Consider the following 19,164-nt stretch of genomic DNA (forward strand, 5'->3'; position numbering starts at 1 on the left):
TTGTGGGGCACTAGTGGTTGGGAGGAAAAGCCCCCCACACTCCGCGGGGCCAGCGTCGCGCAAAGCCTCAGATCTCCTCCTGCTGGGTGGGGACGTGACGCAAGGGGAAGATGGGGACAGGATGAGCTGGGAGGTGTCAGACCCGCACAATGAGTGTCTCCGAGCACAGGTTCCTTCAGGTGGCCTCGAATCCTCTCCGCCCCCGCCTGCCACCCTCCACCCCAGACGGGCTTAGTGGTCACCTTGGCTTTCCCTGTCCTGAGAGGCTGCTGCCACCCTCGAGGACAGTCTTCTAAATGGCTGTCCCTGCATTCAACATGTCCTCGCAGAATAGACAGCAGGATCCTTACTGGACTGTGAGTGAGTGATGGACAAGAGAAATCTGTGTCAGTCTAAAGGGCAATCAGTGGTCCCCCAAAGGCTCCTGCTGGTCCGAGTTCAGACCTGGGACGGAGGGAAGTGAAAGACGAGGAATCATCTTGCGGTCTCTCAACCACTGGCTAGCTGTCACCAGGGTCAGCAGCAGTGTCCTGTTCACATCTGCGAGTTAATAAAGCACTTTGTCACTCTTTTTTTTTTTTTGAGACGGAGTCTCGCTCTGTCGCCCAGGCTAGAGTGCAGTGGCCGGATCTCAGCTCACTGCAAGCTCCGCCTCCCGGTTTTACGCCATTCTCCTGCCTCAGCCTCCCGAGTAGCTGGGACTACAGGCGCCCGCCACCTCGCCCGGCTAGTTTTTTGTATTTTTTAGTGGAGACGGGGTTTCACCAGGTTAGCCAGGATGGTCTCGATCTCCCAAAGTGCTGGGATTACAGGCTTGAGCCACCGCACCCCGCCTTTGTCACCCATTTGTCACTCAAATCCAACTCCCTGTGCAAAAGTGTAACTTTGGCCGGATGCAATGGCTCACCCCTGTAATCCCAACACTCTGGGAGGCCGAGGCGGGCGGATCATTTGAGGTCAGGAGTTCGAGACCAGCCTGGCCAACACGGTGAAACCCTGTCTCTACTAAAAATACAAAGATTAGTTGGGTGTGGTGGTGCGCGCCTGTAATCCCAGCTACTCAGAAGGCTGGGGCACAAGAATCGCTTGAACCCGGGAGGCAGAAGTTGCAGTGAGCCGAGATGGAGTCACTGCACTCTGGCCAGGGCGATAGAGCGAGACTCAGTCTAAAAAAAAAAAAAGAAAGAAAGAAAAGAAAAAAGTGTTACTTTATATGGACGATTCTGAGGCCCATGGAGGGGAAGTCTTGGACACCCAGGGCTGTGCTATTTCCATTACGACAATGCAGCTGACTCAATCCTCACCCCCAAGGCACTTCTCTTTCCCCTTTCCTCCTCCAGGAAGCCAGGGCTTGCCAATTGAAAGTGGCTAAGGCTCCACAGCCCAGTGCCCCCATATGAGCTATATGAGGAGTCTACCTTCACCTCCACTCCCTAGCCCAGGCAGACGCTCAGTAGGCCCCACTTCCTCCCAGCAGCTAGCCCTGCCCCAGTGGGAGTTCCTCGGGCCCAAGAAGGAAGGTTCTTAGGGCAGGGAGCTATGCCCAACACCCACTCCCTCCGATGACTCAGTTCCAGAGCAGGCTGGGGGCTGATTGACTGAACCCACAGTGTGTGCTGGGCCCACACTGGGCACAGGAACACAGTACTAATGGAGACAAGTCAGGCCTCTGCCCACCAAGCCCCCTGCAGTGATGGTAGCAGTTCTGGTGGATGCTGCTTCATCCAGCTGGCAAGGGGATAGGGGCCACCTCAGAGAAAGTTTCCCAAAGGACCTCTGAGCTGAGAACTGTCACTGTGACAGAACAGAAATGTACCAGGGTGGGGCAGGCCCAATTCAGTCTATGGGGCCACTTTCTTACCCTCACCAGTTGATGCCTCAGAGGATTTTAAAGTCTAAAATTGGACAAAACAAAGCGCTTACACTCTATTCCCCAACCCACTCCTGGGTGGGGGAAAGCCTTGTCCTAAAGTATTTTCACAGAAGCTCTGGGCAACCAGATGTCATAGGCGGTCTGTTGCACAGCTTATCATTTTCTATTTTCAGAGCCATGTGGAACCACATGGCAATCCCATCCTCTCTGTTCCAAGGTGGCCTGAGTGTTCCTTCAGTGCTACCAGGCTCTTCTGACTTCCAGGGCTCCTGAGCGCCTCACTCTTGCCTGGATCTTAAGCCAATGTCTCCTGGTTTACTCCCTCATTTTGCTGAAGTGCATCCTTCAACAACTTTCCAAGAAACGGTGACTGGGAGGTACTTTCCCGAGAGAGATTATTTATCTATCTTTTTCTGTGAATGGTCTGTTTGTATCCTTTGCCAAACTTTCTACTGGGCCATTCGTCTTTTTCTGTTTTTTCTTTTTTTTTTTTTTTTTTTTTGATACGGAGTTTCGCTCTTGTTGTCCAGGCTGGAGTGCAATGGCATGATCTTGGCTCCCCGCAACCTCCACCTCCCAGATTCAAGCAATTCTCCTGCCTCAGCCTCCTGAGTAGCTGGGATTACAGGCATGTGCCACCACACCCGGCTGCCACTGGTCTTTTCTTATTGGCTTATGAGAGTTCTTTATATATTAGAGAAATCAGCTCTTTATTTTGAAATGAGTTACAAGTATGCTGTTTGTAGCAAGTTACAGTTTGTTATTTGTGTTTTGGCTGTGATGGTGGCTTTTTCCATATAGACTTCATTTTTAATGCAAATGGATTATTGATCTTTTCATAAATGAAAATAAAAATGTCAGGAACCCCAAATTTGTTATGCTAAAGGGAGAGTTAAGCTTGGAGACTGAGTCACACACACTGGCATTCCTTTTTTTTTTTTTTTTTTGAGATGGAGTCTTTCTCTTCTGTCGCCCAGGCTGGAGTGCAGTGGCATGATCTCAGCTCACTGCAACCTCCGCCTCCCGGGTTCAAGCAATTCTCCTGCCTCAGCCTCCCCAGTAGCTGGGATTACAGGCACCCGCCACCATGCCCGGCTAATTTTTGTATTTTTAGTAGAGACAGGGTTTCGCCATATTGGTCAGGCTGGTCTCGAACTCCTGACCTCAGGTGATCCACCCGCCTCAGCCTCCCAAAGTGCTGTGATTACAGGCATGCTAGGATTACAGGTGTGAGCCACCGCACCCGGCCTCTTTTTAAATTTTTTAAAAAATTTTATTCCGGCAACACTTCATTCTATGCTGTAGAACTAATGTTCTCCAAAACTGTCATTCTTTTCCCAAATGGATACCTGTTACCTTGCAACCTTGTGTCAAAATATTATGCATTAACCAGATCTCCATAAAAAGGCACAAAGCCTCACGCATCTCCAGGTGACTGCACTCACAAATTGCTCATCAGTAAATTCTTTGCCAGTCCCTAAAACTTTCAAGATGTATATCCTCCTATAAAACAAGCACATGTCAATTGCAACTTTAGGTCTGCAACCTAAACCTAACTCCTAAAACCAAAGTCTGTTAAATTTCACACTGACAATGTCAATTACAAGTTTATCTGCCCAGGTGCAGAACAAGGATAGGATGAGATCAATCATTCCTCCACCTACCCTGAGACCTCTGCATAATTGGCTCTTCTGTTACTCCCTGTTCTTCCAGTGCTCAACCTATCTTCCATATAGCCTAGATTTACGGGACACTAATTAAGAGTCTCACAAAAACATAACCATTTGCCTCACTGTCTTCTCCCCTTTATTAAAGAAATGTACAAATATTGAGCCTCCTGAAAACTTCTTGGGAGAGCACAGGCCACAGACGTTTCTGTGACTTGTGTTGCTTTCCTGGGCACGCTCAAACTCTGGCTCAATAAACCTCGACTGATTGAAGCTCTTGCCTCAGTCTCTTATTTGGTTAAGATTTTCTTTTTTTTTTTTTTTTTTTTTTTTTTTTGACTAATTTTGGATGTGAAAGATTTTCTTTGATGGTTTCTGTGTTTGGTGACACAGAAGTTTCCTCCACTCCAAGATTCTACAAACTGCTCCCTTTGTTTCTTCAGTATTTTTAAATTATTTTAGAGAGGGTCTCACTCTGTCACCCAAACTGGAATGCAGTGGTGTGATCAAGGCTCACTGCAGCCCTGACCTCCTGGGCTCAGGTGATCCTCCGGCCTTAGCCTCCCCAAGTAGCTGGGACTACAAACGTGTGACTGTGCCTGGCTAATACATATCTATCTTTTAATCTATCTGTCTATAGATACGTATATGTACAGATGGGGTCTTGCCATGTTGACCAGGCTGGTCTTGAATTCCTGGCCTCCAGCAGTCCTCCTGCCTTAGCCGAGTAGCTGGGACTGCAGATGTACATCACCATGCCTGGCTAATTTAAAAATAATTTTTTTTGGTAGAGATGGAGTCTCACCATATTGTTGCCCAGGCTGGTCTCAAACTCCTAGGCCCAAGAGATCCTCCCACCCTGGCCTCCCCAAGTGTTGGGATTACAGGCATGAGCCACTGCACCTGGCCCCCAACTTCTCGAATAAAGGAAACTATGATTCTTGGGCACACTCACTACCATGTGACATTGATCAAATCACTTCACCTCTCCAAACCTCAGAGTCTTTATCTCTAAGACGGAAACAGTAACACCTACTTCAGGGGCTGTCATGAGGATTAAATAAATGTGCCCAGCAGGTAGTAAGTGTACAAAACAAAGCCTCTAATGGTTCATTAATACATTTGCTTATTTTGCAATTATTGGCCACCTGCCAATGCTGGGCACTGTTCTAGGCACAGGGGATACAGCAAGGGCAAACACCTAACACTGGTGGAGGGAAGACAATAAACAAATACGTAAAGGTATGTGCCAGGTAGTGATAAAAGCAAAGAATGACCCATGGAGAGGGTCAGCTGGGTAGACCACACAGTACCCTACCTTGTCACAGTTTATCCAGTGAGGGACACTTTTACAGGGCACATGACCTTAATCTTTTTCATTAATCTTGGTTAATTCATTTCTAGGAGGTCAAGTCTCTTGTGGTTCTGTGGAATCACCAACTGCTCCTGTGGATGTGGCTTAGTCTGAGCTGATGTAACAAGTAGCTCTGTGTTGCTGGCACTATTTGGCTGGAGCAGGGTTCAGTGTGGGAGGCCTTGCCTGTGAACTGTTCCAGATGGCAAGCTGCAGAGCTGCATAGCACTCCATTTTCCGCTGTGAGTGCTTGAGGGGACAGTGATTAGCTGATGACACAGGCCCAGTCCTCAGGGTGAGCACAGGAAGATGAATAAGAAAACCCTTCAATTCTGTGTATGCTGGGTTCTCTGGGGATGAGAAACTCAGGGGTTGGGGGGCACAGAAGAGGCCTCAATGCAGGCTAGTGAGCATGGGGAGCAAGATAGTAAACGGAGCTGAAGCTGGGGCCAGATGCCAGGTAGGCCACACACTTCATCATCACATCTCTTAGCAATCCCAGCCCAAAAAGCTGGCCTCCTTTCCAATCTTCCCAGCCAAAGTCCCTGGACAAGCTGATTGGACCAACCAGAGTCAGATGCTCATCCCTGACTCATCACAGTGGCCTGGAAGATGCCACATGTTGACTGGATGGTAGCAGCAGGCAGGTACTGGTATCAGTAAGGCAAGGCTGCTGGATATAGACACAGGTCATTAGGACATGGGAAGTTCCTCAGAGTCACCAGGCTCTGGCCCTCTTTCAACCTCTGGGCCTTTGCACATGCAGTGCTCTCTTCTCAGAAAGCCCTTCTGGCTGGGACTAGTGGCTCACGCCTGTAATCCCAGCACTTTAGGAGGCCATAGGCAGGAGGATTGGTTGAGCCCAGGAGCTCCAGAGCAGCCTGGACCACATAGGGTGACCCTCTTTTTTAATAATAATTTTATATATATATATATATATATATATATATATATATATATATATATTTAAAGAAAACCTTTCCACCGGGCGCGGTGGCTCACACCTGTAATCCCAACCCTTTGGGAGGCCGAGGCGGGCAGATCACCGGTAGTCAGGAGTTCGAGATCGGCCTGACCAACATGGAGAAACCCCGTCTCTACTAAAACTACAAAATTAGCCAGGCACGGAGGCGCATGCCTGTAATCCTAGCCACTCGGGAGGCTGAGGCAGGAGAATCTCTTGAACCCGGGAGGCAGAGGTTGCAGTGAGCCGAGATCGCGCCATTGCACCCCAGCCTGGGCAACAAGAGCAAAACTCCGTCTCAAAAAAAAAGAAAGAAAGAAAACTTTTCCCTCCACTCTGCTGGGCTGTTTCATTCTCCCCTCTAGGTTTCCAATCTTCGCCTTCTCCTGGCAGCCCCTCACATTGTCTCGACGGGCTCTTACCACCATCTAGCGGGTGAGGCGGGCCTGGGCTCTCACCGTGAGGGCAAAGCCTAGCGGCCACGACCACACCGAGGTACCCAGGACCCCACGGGAGGCGCTCAAGAAACGGCCCCTGGGGAAGAGCTGGCACACGCACGCACGTGCGCACGCCCATCCACAAGCAGACCCCTTCCTGGGTGCAAACCCGGGTACGCTGCGACCCGCTCCTATTCGGAAACCCACCTGGCTTGGGGGGCACAGGTCGGGCGCGCGCGCACGATCCGCCCCACCCACAGACCACCGTGATCAGGGCGCACACACACGCGCGTCCTCCCACGCACGCTCCGTCACACGCAGGCCCCCTCTCCTGCCACAGAGGAACGCGCTGGCGTGCGCACGGCGGATCAATCAGCCTTAGACCCACCCGGACCAACGCGCAGGCTGCGCGCACGCGCGGCTCCGAGTCCCCGCCTCCCGGCCGCGCCTGTCGGGGGCGGGGCGCCGCTGGGGGCGGGTCCTGCGGCACCGCCCGGGAAGCTGCGCGAGGCTCGACAGCCTCCGCCACATCCTTCTCCTCTCTTGGTCCAGCGAGCGGAGGCGGGCCAGGGTCAAGTGGAGGGCTCCGACGGCGCGGACGGAGCGAAGCGCCGAGCCATGGCGCACCAGACGGGCATCCACGGTGAGGGCGGATGGCGGGCGGGCAGGGGGCCTGGGTCTCGGCTCTCGGAAGCGCCCCCTCCCCGGCTCTCGGCCCCTCCCTCCACCCCGCACCAGCCAGGAGAAGCTTCCTGTTCTCTTTTGCAGCCGTGGGTCGCCTGGGGTGGGCACATCTGGGGGAGTACGGACGTGGTGTGCATAGCTGGGAGTGGGTGTACATGTACGTACACAGCTGGGGTGGAAGTATCTGTGTGCCTACCTGGAGATGAATGTGGCTGTGTGTGCCCATCTGTATATTTTTGTTCCTTTCCTGTAGTGGGTGTACACGCATGTGTACCCGTCTTCCGTGTACAGTCCTACGTGTGCACCTCTCGATGTGACTCCCTTGTGCACATCTAAGGGTCATTCATGCACTGGCACTTGTGGCTGTTTGATTGGACACTGTAGGTCGCATAGGACCCTCTTTAGACATCAGTGTTTCATGGCAGTGTGCACATGTATGTGGGTGTCTGTGTGTGTGCATAGTTGGAGCGCATCTCAGTGTGCATTTGTTGCCAAGGATGCATATACCGCATGTGTCTGTATGACTTGAATGGGTTTGTGTATGTGTGAGGGGACCCTGACCTTTGCTCCTCCCAGGACACTCACTCTCCCCAGGCTGGGGAAAACCCAGAACAGAGACTGCTAAGTGGGATAGAGAAAGCTGCCTATCTGACCTTGACCTCTGACCTCCCTCCCATTTTCCGTTGTGACTTTCTGAGCCTGTCTCAGTCTGGTTGGAAGATCCCAGCTCCAGACTGCAGACAGGGAAGAGGTCCAGATATGGGGTTTGTGGGGGAGAGTCCTGGCCCTAAATAATCCAGGCCAGCTCCCACCCCCGCCCACCCCATCCCTAGGAAGCTTCACCATCCCCTAGCGTCACACACCCCCTCCCCCAGGGGTCCCGGTTTCCTTCTTGGACGGGCTGTGAGAGAAACAATGGCCAGGAGCCAGGTGCCCTGACTACCTGGGGCTCAGTGTCCTCATCTGTCACTGACCTGGGAGGGCTGCCTGGCCTGTGGGGAAGGCCCAGGCTGTTTGCCCAGACAGCCTGGCTGGTTTGGCCATTAGCCACCCCTCCCACCGCACTAGGATCCCCTGCTTGGGGCTGCCACCATCGACCTGCCTGACCACCTGAATCCTGGTGCGGTTGTGGCCACTTGGTGGCTGGGCTGCCCTGAAAAGGTTTCCCTGGCCCTGCGAAGGCAGGGGCCTGGGTCAGGGCCAGGCCTCCCAGATGGGCCAGCCTTTCTCCAGGAGGAGCTGGCAGGCGGGCTTCATGACTCAGCCCCACAGGAGGGAACTGCCTCGTGGCCAGCTTCTTCCTTCCCCTTTGTCTGGTCATAGCTCTGCCTCCCGGCCTCCAGCCCTGGTGGAGGAGATCCCAGGAAGTTAGCCACCCCATACCCCTTCCCTGCTGCCTCACTCCCTCATTACCCATAGTGAGACAGGCCCACTGAGGGGGTCACTGGGGGCTGGGCTGCCCCCAGTCCTCCTTCCACCTGTGAGCAGCCCACTCCTTCCCATTTCTGGCTGGGGGAGTTGGCAGGAGAGATCACCCTGGAGGACCAAGTGCCAGCCCTGTCCTGACCATAGGTGTGGATCTGCTGACCTCAGAGCAGGGCAGGAAAGGGACCTGTAACGTGAGGCTCACTGGAGTCGGAGGGAGGGTGTTCATGAATCATTGATAATAGAGGCTCAGGTGTCCCAGGCCTGGTCTCTGGATTATTGATGGCGGCTGGGCAGGCATTGGGGCTGGGGTGGGCAGGGAGGTGTGCCTTCCCCTGCTGGGGTGTCAGTTTGCCCTGGTAACACTAGAAGGGGCCCGTCGGCCTGTCCTTTGGGAGAGCTTCTTGGTCTCCCTTCCGGGAAGGTCTGGGCAGGTAGAAGAGGCAGCTCAGCACAGTCAGCTTGCTGTTGTTATCGTAATAAAAGATTAATTGTTATTAGTAGAGGCCACCATTGCCAAGCCCTTTCTCCCATTTACTCCTCACCACAGCCCTGCCAAGTTTGGGGCTATTATCTCCATTTTATACACTGAAGTTCAGAGAGGTCAGGGGTCACCCAGCTAAGGGAGAGGTGGAACCCCAGAGGCCAGGCTTGGGGCCTCAGGGACCTGTTTGGGATCTGCCAATGGAAAGTTCTGTCCTGGCCCAGTGGGACGGTGTCCACCTGCCTACAGTTCCATGCCATGTTTCTCTGAGCCCTAAGGGTCTGCTGAGCTCAGCTGGGCCCCAGCCCACCCAGTGGCCTTGGAGGGTGGTGCATAGCCTGAGGTCTCAGATTAACGGTCACTCTGCAAGGGGGGCACCTGAGGACATGACCAGAGTTTGTTTCCCTAAAGGCCCCCCCGCCCCTGAGTTGCCCAGTCCTGGCCCTATAAATATTCTCTGACCTCAGGCCTCCAGCTGTGTTCCTGATGGAATTCTCCTGACCCCTGGGCAGCCTCAAGGTCACTCTGGCCAAGCCCTGCTCACCCAGGGACCCAAGCAGGGACCTTCCCCGCATGGTCCGTGGTGGTTTCCCTGTCCACTAGTAGATCCACCACTTATGGCTCCCTGGCTCTCACCATGGTCCTCATCTCTGCCCTGGGGTCCTTGGTCACTCACTGGCTCTTACCTTCCAGCTCTACAGCCCAGTGGCCAAGATGGAGTCTCTCTCTCTTTTTTTTTTCTGAGGTGGAGTTTCACTCTTGTTGCCCAGGCTGGAGTGCCATGGTGTGATCTCAGCTCACTGTAACCTCTGCCTCCCGGGTTCAAGCGATTCTCCTGCCTCAGCCTCCTAAGTAGCTGGGATTACAGGCGCAAGCCACCATGTGCGGCTAATTTTTTGTATTTTTAGTAGAGGCGGGGTTTCACCATGCTGGCCAGGCTGGTCTTGAACTCCTGACTTCAGGTGATCTGCCCACCTTGGCCTCCCAAATTGCTGGGATTACAGGCACGAGCCACTGCACCTGACCAAGATGGAGTCTCTTAGTGAGTTTCCGGGGTCCACTCCTCCTGGAAGCTGCCCCAACTGCCTGAGGGTTAAAGGCGTCTTGTCCCCCCACCCCCCACAGGGCTGTGTCTGGGCTGGCTGTGGTTCTTCAGGGTCTCAGGGTTAGACAGCCTGGCTTGAGGGCTGGGACTGGGGCTGCATACATGGGTGTCATGTGTGTCCATGTGCTTCTGTGTACACTTTGATACATCCAGTTGCCTGCACACAAGTCTCAGCCAAGCTCTGCACTTGCCTGCCTGTGTGCGTGTTAGCAAGCTGGGGACTGTATCTCTTTGTGTGTTTGCGTATCTAAATGTGTGTGTCCATTTGTGTTTAAGCAACTGAGCGTGTGTTCATGTATGAGGGTGTTTGAATTTCTGCTCCTCTGTCACACATCCATGTCATGTGTTACATTCACACATGCTGGATTGAGCTCTGTGTGTGTGTGTGTGTGTGTGTGTGTGTGAGTGAATGGGCATAGTGGTCATTACACAGTGGGGGCATTTGTCTGTGTTCCTTTGTCTGTGTATATGACCATGCTGAGTGTGTCCAGGCCAGCCCAGAGCTCAGCCATCCTGGGGGGCAGGGGGCAGATGGAGGCTATTCACTGTGGCTGGCCTGGCTTATGCCAGAGCCTGCCCATCTTCTGATGAGCTGTCCCATCCCTGCCCACCCCGCCCCATCACCAGACCTATCCCAGCCAGCAGGCCACTCGCCTGCCACCTCTGCTGGCTAAATTTGGGAGCTTGTGTTCAGTGGCTGTCTCAGGTTCCCAGTCACATGGGGGGCTGTATTTAACCTGGTTCCCAGCTCAGCCACCAGACCCTGTGGGACAGAGCAGGCCCCATACTCGTCTCTGTCCACTCTGCCCACTCATCCCCTACCATGTTTCTTGTTCTTATAGCCACGGAAGAGCTGAAGGAATTCTTTGCCAAGGCACGGGCTGGCTCTGTGCGGCTCATCAAGGTTGTGATTGAGGACGGTGAGTGCCCCTCACAGGCCAGGGCATAGGCTTGGGGGTGGACTCTGCTGCCTCTGTGGGTGGGGGAAGGTAGATGTTGGCCCCTGGCCTGCTGGGGACAATTTCCCCCTCTGGAAATGAGTGTGAGGAAATCCTGACAAAGGAGAGCCTCACAGGGCAGCATCAGAGGTGAGTGCGATTGTCACCTCTGTTATGCAGAGCGGGAAGCCAAAGCTGGGGTCAGCAAACAGAGCCCTGTCCTGGGGTCCTGCCACCTCCCAGAGACTGCATGGGTATTCACATGGGCCTGGTCAGAATGCCGAGCTGGGCTGGGCAGAGGGGCAGGGGATAAGTGAATCCAGCACTGCCCCTTGTGGTTGGTGCCACCCACCCCTATCTGTGGCCTGGCCTGGCTCAGCTGCTGGCCGAGGGGAGCTCTAAGGAGATCCTGCACCCTTCTCTTGGAAATGCTCCCATGATGGGGAGAAGGGACGAGTGTCTGGCTCATCTGAGAGCAGGATGAGAGGGTTCTAGGCTTGGCTGGGTCTTGGCCTGGCCCCTGAGAATCTGGGAGCTGTATAGAGGGCAGTGCTGGGGGCGCTGGGACTTGAGCTGAGGCCTGAAGTGGGGAGGGTTTGGGGAGGCAGAGGATTAAACTGAGGAGGATTGGGAGGTCAGAGGACAGAGAACATTTTTTCCCCTTTCCTCCTTGCCAAGGGACTGCCCCTTTGGGTGAGGGGTACAGACTTTGGGACTGGTGTGGGCCAGGCTCCCCAGAGGTCCTCCCAGCTCTCCTCAGTAGCCATTCAACAGCGAGTACTTTGGATGGCTGCCCGAATGGGCCTGGTGCTCAGCTGACTTGTCGCGCGTTGAGTTGGCTCAAAGCAGGGTCTGCCATTCCAAGTTTTAGGGCCTCAGTCGTGCTTTGCCCAGGGACTCCAAATTCTGATGCCCTCAGAGACTGGGAAGGGGTCACTATGGCAGGATATTGGTGATGGCCTCCTGGAGTGGCAGGCCACAGCCATCCCACCCTTAAAGAGGCAGTTGCACTCATTGACCCCAATCCTCAGCCCTCCCTGTTGCCTCCCAGACAAGATGTCCCTGCAGATTTTTTTTTTTTTTTTTGAGACGGAGTCTCGCTCTGTCGCCCAGGCTGTAGTGCAGTGGTATGATCTCGGCTCACTGCAAGCTCTGCCTCCCGGATTCGCACCATTCTCCTGCTTCAGCCTCCCAAGTAGCTGGGACTACAGGTGCCCGCCACCATGCCCGACTAATTTTTTTGTATTTTTAGTAGAGACGGGGTTTCACCGTGGTCTCCATCTCCTGACCTCGTGATCCGCCCGCCTGAGCCTCCCAAAGTGCTGGGATTACAGGCTTGAGCCACCATACCCGGCCGTCCCTGCAGATTTTAAGCAGGAGGAATCTCTGGATTGACTTTTATCTCAGTTCTGCATGACAGTTTTTGGGGTACCTGGGAGTGCCCAGGAGGGTCCAGGCCCCCGATGGGCAGCCACTGTCCTTCTCCAACTGAGGGTGGCCCCAGTGTGGCCAGAGGGCTTGATTTTTCTAGAGAGGCTGAGGATTCCACTTCTTATGTAAAAGTTTCCAGTTTAAAAATGTTAGCAACAAATTCAGCAATGTGGACAGTGCTGTGGGGGCCAACACAGGCCATGACTACTCCAAGTCACTGTGACTATGATCCTGTCTGAGTTCTGGGTGGGCAGGTGAGGAGGCCGAGGCCTCAGAGGGCCTGGCCTGTTGGGGTGTCCAGGCATCAGGGCCCCTGCCCCCATCAGGAGAGCCTGGTAGACTGACGCCAGGACCCCCAGCCAGGCTGCCTGCCCCTTTGCCCCAGTTATTGCTCCAGGCTGGACCTGTGTATACCCAGGCTGGTGTCTGGTGCCCAGATGAAGTCCCAGCCTACAAGTGCAGCTCGATGCACCATTCAGCCAAGGAGCTGGCAGGCCTGTAGGGCCTAGGCACTTAGATGGTAGCTGCTTTGGATCTGTAACATTTTCAAGAGGACTGCAGCTGGCACGTAGCCGCAGGATGTCTGGTTATGCAGGGTCTGGTAGGAGCCCCTGCTCCTCCTCCCCAGAGGCTTTTGCCCCTGCAGGTCCCTGTGGCCTGGGGCTGTGATCTGCCCCTCAGCACATTTGTCCTGAGGGGGTCTGCTGCAGTTCTTCTGCTGGAGCCCCAGGGGAGGAGGCGAGCAGGAGGCAGTTTCGTGGAGACTGTGGGCTGAGCAGCTGTGCAGTGGGGTGGGGTAGGGAGCACCCAGGGGTGTGGTGTCTGTGAGGGGCTGACAGCTGTGTGTCTTTGTGTGGCTATTTGTGTTGGTGATCTGCGCGTGTGTATGTGGGGGGGTGAGGGGGGTGGGGGGGGTGGGGCGGGTATGCATGCGCTGGGGATGTGCAGGGGGGCAGCCCCCAGGTGGCAGCTTTGTGCCCTCCCTTGCTCACTCATTCAGCCACACAGCCTCACACTTCTGGGACCTGGGGGCTCCAGGGAAGGTGAGGGGCAGCCGGCAGCTCTGAGCCAGCTGGGCAGCCACGGCGAGGCTGGAGGTCCGCAGCGGGAGGTGCGGTGGGAGCTGGGAGCGGCTGCTCACCCGGCCTCTGCCCCCAGAGCAGCTCGTGCTGGGTGCCTCGCAGGAGCCGGTGGGCCGCTGGGACCAGGACTATGACAGGGCTGTGCTGCCACTGCTGGACGCCCAGCAGCCCTGCTACCTGCTCTACCGCCTCGACTCACAGAATGCTCAGGGCTTCGAATGGCTCTTCCTTGCCTGGTCGCCTGATAACTCCCCCGTGAGTCCTGGGCCAGTGGGGAGTGAGGAGGGGAGCTGGGGCCGAACTGAACAACAAGGCCTTGCCCTGGGGGATCTAAGAGGGGACACAGGCCTGCCTCTGGAGGATGGGGGAAGAGCTGTCAGGCCCTGCCCTAGGGAGTCTGAGAGAGGGTCAAGGCCCTGTGCCTGCAGCCTGGGTACTTCACGCTCTCCAGGCATCAGCCTGGCTCCAGAGGCGGTGGTCAGGCTGGACAAGGGCTCCCCCTGCTGGTGGGAGCCACCTGCTGCGTCTTGGCCCTCTGCCGGGTGTGCCAGTGCAATGAGCCTACCGGGTGGCTCCAGAGGTGCCTGTCTGTTCCGGGAGAGGCAGCCCTGCCCAGAGGCCTCTCATGGTTTGGTCCTTGCCCTTCAGGTGCGGCTGAAGATGCTGTATGCGGCCACACGGGCCACAGTGAAAAAGGAGTTTGGAGGTGGCCACATCAAGGATGAGCTCTTTGGGACTGTGAAGGTAGCCCTAAGCCAGGACTTACCGGGACACGGTCCTGGGCCCACAGAGAGGTCACTGTGCAGGGTCAAAGAGCAAGCCAGTGCCAGCCTTGGGAGGAAGATGGGGGCACTGGGGGAGTCCAAGGACTGCAAGCGGGGGTGCTCGGTGGGCTTCCTCTAGCCCACCCCCAGGTGCCCATTTATGGCTCTGCATTCACCCCCACCCCCGCAGGACGACCTCTCTTTTGCTGGGTACCAGAAACACCTGTCATCCTGTGCAGCACCTGCCCCACTGACCTCAGCCGAGAGAGAGCTCCAGCAGATCCGCATCAACGAGGTGGGTTGGGTAGCAGAGGCCCCAGCCTCGAGCCCTCAGGGTCACATTGGCCCCATGGCAGCCTGTGCTGCCTGGGAGTCACACCCTGCTTTGGGCCGGTGAGGGCCTCCCTCACCATTCCCCTACCCACAGGTGAAGACAGAGATCAGTGTGGAAAGCAAGCACCAGACCCTGCAGGGCCTCGCCTTCCCCCTGCAGCCTGAGGCCCAACGGGCACTCCAGCAGCTCAAGCAGAAGATGGTCAACTACATCCAGCTGGTGGGTACCTGCTCCCTACCCTGGCACACGCTGCTGCAACCCCTACTCCTGCCCGTGCACATGTGCTGGTGTGCATGGAGTGCCCACCCCATCAGCCTGCAGCCTGTCCCCTTCAGCTCGTCCATGTGCTCATGGGAACACATGGTCCACCCCACCCCTCCCTGATCCCTACCTATTCCGCCTCGGACGCAGCCACTGTGTGCACATAGGTGCGCTCAGGTCCCTTGTCCCCCAGGCCCTGCTCATACACAGGTACACCCGTGAGCACACTGCCCCATTCTGCCCTCCACACATACCCCTGGGGTCACACTGACCCCTCAGTCCTGAGCGCCTTCCTGTCCCAGATTCCCTCTGTTGTCTCCTTGACCACCCCGTTTCCCTAGGCAGCGTCCTTCTGCCCTGGCCGTTCTGGCTGCCCCTTTCAAGCAAAATGGCTCCTCCCTTCCAAGGTGCTTCCACCAGAGGCCTTGCCTCTGAGGATGGGCTGGCCCGATGGCAGTATCTCCCTGAAGTTGAGACCCTCCACACCATCCTGTCCCAGGAGTCACTACCGTTTACTACCCTTGGGAGTTCCCTCTATAGCACAACCTTCAAAGGGGCAGAGTTGGAGCTGGGCCCAGGACCGGCCTCTTCAAAGGGACCCCCATAGAGTGATGGCCATTGCAGGGGAGTCTTGGGAGAGGGAGGTCACATCAGGCTCCTGCCACCAGCTAATCCTATTTGAGGGCTTCTTGGGGAGAGGGGCCTGGGCCCGCCCCGACCTGGTGCTCTCCCATCTTCCCTTGGCCCTGGGCAGAAGCTGGACCTAGAGCGGGAAACCATTGAGCTGGTGCACACAGAGCCCACGGATGTGGCCCATCTGCCCTCCCGGGTGCCCCGAGATGCTGCCCGCTACCACTTCTTCCTCTACAAGCACACCCATGAGGGCGACCCCCTTGAGTCTGTAGGTGAGTGGCCATGGCAGGGCCGCCAAGCCTGTGGCTGGGTGGAAGCAGGGCTGGTCTGCAGTGGGGCAGGCCCGCTCTGGGTGTGAAGGTCAGCAGGTTTCCCAGGCCTCCCAGGCTCACCTCCTGTCCCCCACAGTGTTCATCTACTCCATGCCGGGGTACAAGTGCAGCATCAAGGAGCGCATGCTCTACTCCAGCTGCAAGAGCCGCCTCCTCGACTCCGTGGAGCAGGACTTCCATCTGGAGATCGCCAAGAAAGTAGGCCCCTCCCCAGGGCCTCGCCTCCCCAGACCCTATCACCCCAATCTCCATGTGACGCGCTGGGGTCCTGAGATGACGGCAGAGCAGGAACCATTGCTGCCGTGTTGATCACAGGGCGTCTGAGGCCCAAGGGGTGACACACATGGCCCAAGGCTGCCCAGCTGATTGGTGGCTCAGAAAAGTCCAAGTCCTGGCCACATGTCATGTCCTTTCCCTGGGCCTGGAGACAGGGAGGAAGTGACCCCGGCAAGCAGAGTCCAAGGCATGCATGGCAGCAGGCCCGAAGCTCTTGTTCTCCTGGGGGTGGCATTCCAGGTGGGGATTCAAGGGGAGACCCCAGGGCTAGGATGTGAGATCAAGGGGTACCCCAGAAGTGGGGGCTACCAGGGGTGGTATGTGTCAGAGCCCCTCCCATTGGAGTGACCACTGCCTTGCCCCATGCAGATTGAGATTGGCGATGGGGCAGAGCTGACGGCGGAGTTCCTCTACGACGAGGTGCACCCCAAGCAACACGCCTTCAAGCAGGCCTTCGCCAAGCCCAAGGGCCCAGGGGGCAAGCGGGGCCATAAGCGCCTCATCCGCGGCCCGGGCGAAAATGGGGATGACAGCTAGGAGGCTGGAACAGGGCCAGCCACATGTGGACTGTGGGGCTGCCCACTTTCCGCTCCCTGCCACCGTCCTCCTTCCTGGGCTCCAGGAAAGTGTTTCCAGGAGGGCAGGAGGGCTGGCGGCTGAACGCACTTGCAGCGTCCGAGGGCCACCGGGCTGGCATTTTGTGACCCTTCCCTGTTGCTGTCCCTGCATCTCATGTGTGTTCCCAGGGTGTCCGGGAACCCTGCCTGGCTGGCTTAAGGGGGCTGGGTCAGGGGCCTGGCATGAACCTGGCCTCCTGGGGAGCTGAGACTAGGGTCCCAGCACAGCCCAGAAACGTTTGGCCACAAGAGGTGGGGTCAGTCAGGGCTGGGGCAGGGGTCACTGCAGTTTGGGATGGTTGAATGCTGTATTTTCTAAAGAATAAAATATTTTTAAATCAAGACTTGTGCTTGGCCCTGAGAGACCGCCTCTGGCCCTGGGAATTGGGCAGTCTTGTGCATGTAACTGTCCTTTCCCAGTAGGGGAGAGGGGACTGCCAGCCTGTGAGGTGGAGCCCCAGCACTCTGCCGCCAGTTGTGTGGGAGAGGCTGTGCCTGTGAGGGGGTGCGCAGCCTCACTCGGGTCTCCCAGTTAACAGGAGCCCTGCTTGAGAGGCAGGCGTGCCTCCACTGTGACATGAGGGATCTGTGTATGATCATTTGCTGTGGCTGCTGTAACAAATTACCACCAACTTAGTGGCTTACAAGAAACCCAAGTCTATTCTCTTACAGTTCTGGAGGCTGGAAGACTGAGATGGGTCTCACAGGGCCAAAGCTGAGGTGTTGGCAGGGCTGACTCTGTCTGGGCCCCTCAGGAGAACCCATCTCCTGGCCTTTTCTGTCTGTATTCCTTGACTTGGGGCCCCTTCCTCCACTTTCAAAGCCAGAGGTGACATCTCTGATTCTGCTTCCCTCGGCCTCTGGGCTCCCATGGTCTTTTGTAGTCAAATCTCCCTCTGTCTCCGTTTCATAAGGGATATTGTAATTGCATTCACCCTGCCTGCCCCCACCACCTACCCTCTTCAAGATGGGTAACTTAATCACATCTGTGAAGTCCTTTTGCCATACTCTATGTGGGGTTTGGGGTCATGTGTTTGCAGGTTTGGGGAATTAGGACAAGGATCTCTGACAGGGATTTTATGCAGCCTTCCACATGGGATAAGGGCTCCTCCCCAAAGGCTTCCCAGCCTCCCTGGGCTGAGGCCAGGACATGTTTTTCTGTGGACGTCGGTATTGGTGTCTCCAAGCCGAGTGTGTCCATGCGCGTGGGTCTGTACGTGTGTGTACAGACCCCTCTGTCAGCTTACTGGCCTCTCTGGTTTTCTGCCTCCAAGGGAGGCAGGGCTACTGCTGAGTATGGGGGTCTGGGTCCCTGGTCCAAGGGACTCTGGGAAAGTCTCATGCTTGGGGCTCCACAGGAGCCCGAGCTTTGGTGTATGCCTCTGAGAGGTGGATGGAGGGAGTGAATGCAGGTGCCTTCCGCCCCGGGCAGGCAGGAGTGGAAGCATGGGGTTGATGCCTGCAGCCCAGCTGCTGAGTGGGCACTGCTCTCCCTCCTGGCTCAGGGCAACATTCCATCCCTGGTGCCTTTCTGAGCCACTGCTCAAGCCCTTAGAATTGTAGAGAGGAGAGCCAGACCCTAGCTAGGATCCAGAGGAGGCTTGTCCTTGCCCAGCCTAAACGCTGGCTCCCAGGTGGGCAGGAAGACGATGCCATCGCCCCCTGCTGCTGAGCTAGCTGGATGCCTGGCACTTTGGAGCCTGCCTGTCATGATGCCCACCCAGAGTGGGCCTGCGGGGAGCAGGCTGGCAGATGTACAGCCTTGCCTCCTCCCAGCAGCAACCCCATTTGTTCATTCATTCATTCGTTCATTCAGCCTTCACTCAGAAACGCCCTATCCGTGCCTGCCCAGAGCTGACTGCTGGGTACACATAATTCAGCAGATATCAAGCACTTGCTATGTGCTGGGCACTGCATTGGATCCTGGGGATGCAGATAAAAGATTACGACCCTCATGAAGCTGACATTCCAGCAGAGGAATAAGACAATATACAATAAACCATGAAAGATCAGTGATCCGGTGTGCTAGCAGTTAAAAAATGCTAGGACAAAGAGAAACAGAGCAGGCAAAAGAGCTTAGGAGTGCCAGATCTGGGGTGGGAGGTTTCTAAGAAGGCTGGATGGCCCTGTTGAGAGGGTGACATGGGAGCAGAGACATAATGGAGGCGAAGGAGGGGTCATGTGAGACTTGGGAGAGTTTCCAGGCAGAGAGAACAGCACATCCCAAGACCCTGAGGCAGGAGGGTGCCCAGGGGCTACTCAGTCAACTGCAAGCAGGCCAGTGATCGTGGAGAGCACTCAGGGGAACAGCGGAAGGTAGGTCCCATAGGGCCTTGTTGGCCATCTGTGGACTGTGCCTTTGACTCCAGAGTCAGCCAGGGAGGCGTCTGAACAGAGAAGGGACCCAGTGTGACTTAGGTTCCTGTAGGGGCTGAATGTGACCAGCCCTTGGAGGGTGGACAGCAGGGCAGGACAGCCAGAAGGGTGGTGGCGTGGGTCTAGG

The 19,164-nt window shown here is 56.0% G+C and overlaps 1 protein-coding gene and 1 long non-coding RNA gene across 2 annotated transcripts; one reads left to right on the forward strand and one right to left on the reverse strand.

Annotated features, from left to right (window-relative positions):
* Positions 1 to 4,643: 4,643 nt before the first annotated feature.
* LOC112619677 lies at positions 4,644 to 6,690 on the reverse strand. Its single transcript, XR_003118271.1, has 2 exons — positions 6,503 to 6,690; positions 4,644 to 5,567 (listed from the first exon to the last, which is right to left on the reverse strand). It is a non-coding gene; the product is annotated as an uncharacterized LOC112619677 (long non-coding RNA).
* TWF2 (twinfilin actin binding protein 2) lies at positions 6,665 to 17,005 on the forward strand. The gene is made up of 9 exons (XM_025377780.1): positions 6,665 to 6,938; positions 10,836 to 10,913; positions 13,521 to 13,699; positions 14,093 to 14,188; positions 14,399 to 14,503; positions 14,636 to 14,761; positions 15,558 to 15,708; positions 15,845 to 15,966; positions 16,414 to 17,005. Exons 1-9 carry the CDS (start codon positions 6,914 to 6,916, stop codon positions 16,579 to 16,581), a joined length of 1,050 nt encoding a protein of 349 aa, XP_025233565.1. The 5' UTR covers positions 6,665 to 6,913; the 3' UTR covers positions 16,582 to 17,005.
* The last annotated feature ends 2,159 nt before the right edge of the window (positions 17,006 to 19,164 follow it).

The sequence above is a fragment of the Theropithecus gelada genome, chromosome 2 (genome assembly GCF_003255815.1).
Source record: "Theropithecus gelada isolate Dixy chromosome 2, Tgel_1.0, whole genome shotgun sequence".
Classification (NCBI taxonomy): Eukaryota; Metazoa; Chordata; class Mammalia; order Primates; family Cercopithecidae; genus Theropithecus; species Theropithecus gelada.

What these genes read in the sequence shown, in the direction of transcription:
- TWF2 (XM_025377780.1), top strand. Translation starts at nt 6,914, where the DNA reads ATGGCGCACCAGACGGGCATCCACG. An exon ending in GCACCAGACGGGCATCCACG is followed by an intron (nt 6,939 to 10,835) that starts GTGAGGGCGGAT and finishes TTGTTCTTATAG; the next exon opens with CCACGGAAGAGCTGAAGGAA. An exon ending in CGACCCCCTTGAGTCTGTAG is followed by an intron (nt 15,709 to 15,844) that starts GTGAGTGGCCAT and finishes TGTCCCCCACAG; the next exon opens with TGTTCATCTACTCCATGCCG.